Source organism: Ranitomeya variabilis, chromosome 2, assembly GCF_051348905.1.
Source record: "Ranitomeya variabilis isolate aRanVar5 chromosome 2, aRanVar5.hap1, whole genome shotgun sequence".
In the NCBI taxonomy this organism is placed as follows: domain Eukaryota; kingdom Metazoa; phylum Chordata; class Amphibia; order Anura; family Dendrobatidae; genus Ranitomeya; species Ranitomeya variabilis.
In genome coordinates, this window is record NC_135233.1 from 105,581,267 (window position 1) to 105,587,500 (window position 6,234).

General features: G+C 35.2%; 1 protein-coding gene across 1 annotated transcript in view; it reads right to left on the reverse strand.

Annotated features, from left to right (window-relative positions):
- Window positions 1–444: 444 nt before the first annotated feature.
- Window positions 445–6,234, reverse strand: part of PAX1 (paired box 1) — a 13,774-nt gene continuing 7,984 nt past the window's right edge. Inside the window, exon 5 of the mRNA XM_077292292.1 lies at window positions 445–1,589. Within this exon, the coding sequence (XP_077148407.1) occupies window positions 1,519–1,589 (71 nt within the window). The 3' untranslated portion in view covers window positions 445–1,518. The remainder of the gene's footprint in view (window positions 1,590–6,234) is intronic.

Here is a 6,234-nt window from a genome sequence, read left to right on the forward strand (position 1 = left end):
AATGGCTCATTCACTTGTCAGTTTTGGTTGTTTGTTTTCTGCTTAGTTATTTTTTCACATTATTTATTGGTGCAGTCACTCGTCATACTTTCATATGATTTGAAGCTCAATGTTGCTCATTGAAGTCAATGAATGTAAAAAAAAAAAAAAAAAGAAAACAGAGCACAATGTTTACACTCTGTGTATCATCCAAATCCTGTACATTTATCTCTGAGTAGATGACAGGAGAAGCTTTAAGAAAAAAAAAATTGCATCAAAAATAGTTTCAGAACACTGGAAAAAAGTTTTTTTATGCATGAGAAAGAAATAAACGAGACTGAGGCCTAATTTATATATTTTTAAAAATTGAACGATATTATTTTTACATTTTAAAAGTTTTCATTTGTAAGGAAAATAACTGAAAAGACAAAGGAAGGTAGACAATATATTTACAGGTTTATTAAAATGTACATATTTTAATTTTCCTTTTTTTTCATTTTTACTAAAGCAATAATTAAAAAAACATCATATTGCCAATGTTACTAAAAATTTTAATTCAGAGTGATTTACTGAGCAAATTTTAATTGATTTATACAACCTGCCCCTTAGTCTTAGATAAGCAGATCTTATTTTGGGTAATGTGGGATGCCTATGAGGTTTTATATATTTTTTTATATTTTTTTTCTGCACCGGACAAAACATATATGAGTTATATATAAGATTTTTTTCTATCTAATCCTACAATAAAGTGCGTATATAGATCTGAAGTCCACGGCTCCTAATGTTTAGCTATTTTTCACTGGTGCATGTACGGTATCAGAAGTATTGTTTCTTTCACTTGTCTAAACCCAAAGATTAATTTAGACGTGTTAGATGTAAGAAAAACGTTAGTAAAACTGCATTCATTATGAAAAAAAATTACAATTTTATGCCGAAATTGTTGTTTTAGTCCATTTATTTCTGATAATTAGAGTTATAAAAATATAAAATAAAATGCTGTTATTTAATCTGTACATTTACAATCTAGGATATACAATACACTCGCAAAGATTGCTTCACATCATATCAAACTCTTCCAACTGTTTTGGAAAAATTTGCAAATATCCCCCTAATATGAATTAAATATCAGAATCGGCAAAAAAAAAAATACAACATCCTGTTATCAATTCAGATTGTAAACTCCAGTAGACAAAAACGGTGTTAACAAGAGGGGAATACAATGGGCCTTAAGGAAAAAGAGAGTGGACGGCAAATAGTAGGGAGAAGGAAAGAGCTTTCAGCAATAGCATCATTTTTCCAAAGTAAACAGCTCATCCAATGTCCAAATCGATCCTCACCTTGTCTTGCTTTCCTAAGTCCTTTCTGAAAAAGTTTTAGTCAATGACTGCATGGACATGTCCCGGAGTCAACCTTCGCTTTAAGAACCAAGTTTGACTTGAGGCTGAGGGTAAGTGACTAAATCAATGTCTTTATAGCCAAAATTAAGTCAAAGTCTTCCATGGCCTCAATTTGTTAAGTTGATGAAGAAGGGATCGAAATTCAATGTACACTGCTCAAGGCATCCTGGTGCTGATGTTTAATGATGGGACTGATGGGCTTTCTGTTCATAACTGAAAGAGGAAAGAGAAGATTTACTACATTTAATTTAACACATTGGAAAACCATATGAGACGCCTATAATAGACCTACGACGAACATCCTTAGGACAAGATACATAATAGTCTGTTTTGTTAGTTTGCTTTTTTTAATTTAACCCGTAAAATGTACATGTTCGTTTACAACTGCATAAAATAAGAAATTTGCAATCACTAGCTTGTTAGGACAGAAATAGAAACTTGATTGGAATAATGTGAAGAAACATAAATGTGAAAATGAGGGGGTTTTATATTTTTTTTAATTATTAATTTTTTCAGAATAAAAGTTTCACTTGACATTCTCTAACTATAAGATATTTTCCTTTTTACACAATAAAAGTTTAAGTTACTCTACTTTCAGACTTTTAATTTGGTATTAAGTAAAAGTACATTATAATTGGTGGTTTCTACTAATAGATCTAAATTAGGAATGAATGTCTCAATAGTTATTGATTAATGAGAAGAGAACACCAACACAATGGGCCTTTAAGCCACATTCACACATTCAGTATTTGGTCAGTATTTTACATCAGTATTTGTAAGCCAAAACCACGAGTGGAATAATCAGAGAAAAAGTATAATAGAAACACGTCACCACTTCTACATTTCCCCCCCCACTCCTGGTTTTGGCTTACAAATACTCTGACCAAATACTGAATGTGTAAAACATGGCCTTAACCATTTTAATTAAAGAGTTAGAGTCTACAAAACAGTTAATTTATATTTTTACATGTCAACTCCTCATTTGTCTACATTGGACAATCTACAGATGTAGAGCATCCTGAGCATTATCCTACATCCTATTAAAAGAATTAAAATCCATCATGGGACATATAAAGACAAAGTTAATGCGAGTGCAAATACAGATTATTTAATTAGTGGTAATCAACTTGAGTTAATTAGACAATGCAAAATAATCTTTACAATAAAGGAAGTGCAAGGAATACAAGTCCATATTATTATTTTCAAATCAATGCCCATCTACAAAGGTACAATCTGAAAGAAGTCACCCCATTACCTAATATTGACAAGAAACTAATTCTTACAGATCTCAAAAAAAAGAGAAAATAGTTCTCAGTGGAATAAGAACAAGTAATGTAACATAAAACAATATTATTATCCGAAGTGTCAATTATTATTTTACATCCATTATTATTTTGTCGTAGACGTGAAATATGGTCTCCAAGACTGTTTTTGTTACTTCTGATTTAATTTAAATTATATATTCTTTATATCTTCCCGGACACAACATTGTAGGGCACTGTAGAAGATGACGGTGCCATAGGCATTCATAAATTATATTAGCATGCTAAAATATTAACTGTCCACCCTGTACTTTTAGGCCTAATTAACTTACTAACAGTATGAGATTTAGCCACACCAATAGCATTAAATTATTCAGAATGATTCATAGCAAAAGTATTAACAAGGCACATTCTAGATTATTAGGCCGTGCTACGTCACGTGCGTGGCATTTATGAAAATTAATGATACCACACAGTAGTGAAAGACAGAACAGTTTACCCTGTAGTCCAGCAAAAACATACAGGATAAGAGTAATTTGACTTCGCTAGGCCGTTCCCAGAAATGCCCAGGAGAGCAGGCCACTTCGGTGAGTCTTTAATGCAAAATTTGTCATACAAGTTCATTAATCCTGATTATATTTTTCATAATGTAAAATGAAGCTCCCAGCAGGAAGTGGGGAAATGTTCTGCTCTACAAATGAAAGAGTAGTCTCCCATTGAAATAAACAAGAGAGAGTGTAACCATTGGCAGACAGAAGAAGGCCCCTGTACAAGAGCAATGTATGGGCTCTTTGCAGTCCAATAACTTATAATAATACCCAATTCTGCCTGTTTTTGGAGGTGGAAATGGGCCCCTTTGCCCTTTCACTGGTTGCACCAAGGATATGTCAGCCCCGAGTGTAATATATGACGTGGTATCACTTTGTAATAATCGATGGTCATGTAGCTCTAGCCTAATGTCTAATTCAGCCATGTATTTTTCATGTACATGTTCTATTCATGTTTTTCATAGATATACCACATACACTTTATAGTCTATTGGGCTGTCCCCATGTTTATGTTTGTATGCCATCAAAAAACAAAAGAGATATGTCCATTTTTTAATTTGAGTCACGGATCAAACTGGCCCATCAGAATCAACAGGACCATGAAAAATTATTAGCACATTGATGTTATTCATGTGTCATCCATATATCTCTGAACTAGTCTCCCGATATCTTCCCTCATGTAATCTCTGGTTCTCCCAAGACCTCTCCTCCACACTTAGGGCCCCTTCACACTGGTCGATTCTGCTACGATTACGACGCATTTGCGTCATATTCGACATCGCAGTACGAGCTCGTAGCCAGCGGTCACACTCTACGATGTTAACGCTTTTTCTGACGTAGTTGCGATGTGAACGTCACGCGTCGCAATCGTACGCTACCCTTCACACCGCCATAGTCCTACGACTCCGAGCGTGACGTATTACCAGCATGGGCGTGCTAAAACGTCACGCCCAATCAGGAGACAGGTATGCGGAAGCCCAACCCACGTAGTCGCATTACGAGCTCGTATGACCGCCGTCACATACTACGATTTCGACCGCCACAGCGAGACATTTACGACGAAAGAAAGTTCTGCTCTTTCTTTCACATCGTACGATGCTGGGCTGCGTCGCAAATCGTAACGCCATGTCACACTTTGCAACCTCGGAACGAGGACGGATAAACGTCACAAATCGAACGCTCGTTCAGACTTTGATTGCACAGTGTGAAGGGGCCCTTATTCACTCCTCACCTAATCAACTCCAAGACTTCTCCCGAATATCCCCCATCCTCTGGAATTCTGTGCCCCAACACGTCCGACTATCACCCACATTCGGATCCTTCAGACGGAGCCTGAAAACCCATCTCTTCAGGAAAGCATACAGCCTGCAGTGACCCCGCTGTGTCCTCACCACTACCAAAGCTACCGCCTCACCAACACCGGAGCTCCTACAACCCTCAACCTACTGTCTCCTTCCCCATAATCCTGTAGAATGTAAGCCCGTTAGGGCAGGGTCCTTTCTCCTCTGTATCAGTCTGTAATTGTTATTTTGTTTATTGTAAATTGCATGTAACCGCTTCTCATGTACAGCACCATGGAATCAATGGTGCTATATTAATAAATAATAATAATAATAATCCGAATGCTGTCCATATTTTACTATTTAATGGGTAATGGAAACATGAAAAAAAAAATAAGAAAATCTGAAAACCACGATGATGGTAAGAAGTGACACAAAGATCAAATATGGATGAGAATCAGATCAAGAACATTGTTGAAAAATTGTGAAAAATGTTCTTGCATGCAAAAATATAATCGATGTCTGAAGGAGGCCAAGGTGTAAGGATGTGAAGTAACTAATTGTTTCCATTTATTGTATTTAGCCATTGTAATTTTTTTCCATAAAGACTGCTACAAAAATGTTATAGGGAAACTACAATGGGAACAGATATTTTAATTTTCTATGTGATCGTCCTCATCCATCTGGTATATCAGTTGTTGGGTTTGAACCTTCAAAGAGGAAATAAAAAAGTGCTTCACGTCGTTCTCCATGTTTTTGCAGTAGAAACTGGTAAAGAAAAGCCAGATAAAGGTCTAATGCAGTTCTCACATCAGTTATGGTCAGTTTAGACACAAGAAAACTGATCCAGCCGCAGAAAAGGCAAATCCAGCTTTAAAATGGCAGAGTAGAAGAACAGTAGACCAAATGCAAAAACACATCAAAGCAAGCATTGGTCTGATAGTGATAGGCAAATAATGAAACTGATTAGACCAGAGATTGCCATTTATATGAAATTATTTATGTGTAATGTATTTGTATGTAATAAAATAAGCCATCCCAGTTCTAACTATTTGGTGCATATTGTAGATTTTTTTGCACCTATTAGGTAAGTTCAGTTATTTTACTTTTTTCTTTCATTTTTGAGTGGATTTTTTTTACATGTGTTTTTATGGCATTTTTTCAGCTGCATTTTTTGTCTCATTTCGGTATGTCCTGTTTTAAGTCATTCTACTTTGTTTTGGTTACTTACTGTTACTTTTATTTAAAGAAAACTTTGTCATGTGCGGATTACATGCTTATTTATTGTGATTATGCTGCAGAAAAGCATTACCATCGCATATGCATTTTTTTACCTGCCAAATTTCCCTATCTCATTCAAGTCTATGGGGAAAATCCTCAAATAAAAAGCATATTTACAGAAAAGGAATTTGACATTTTTCAGATTTCAACAATGCACTGCAGGTCAGTTTACACTGTGTAACGCAAAAAGCAAAGTGGTCACAAGATTTCTGTAAGTTACTTCAAAAATACATGCTTATAAAAGTACAGCAAAAGCTTATCGCGGAAACTGAGCCTTAAAGTTAAAGAAGTTCAAAGCTAAACATTAAGATTAAGATTTGTTTGTTTTTTAATCAGTTTAAAATTCTGATATTATGGCAGATTTCTCAAAACTAAGGTAAAAATTGGACTTGTTCTCCACACCAACCAACCACAGCGAAGCTTTCATTCTTCCAAAACAATATAAAAATTGTAAGATCAGCTCCGATTGCTTGGAATGGACAACGTG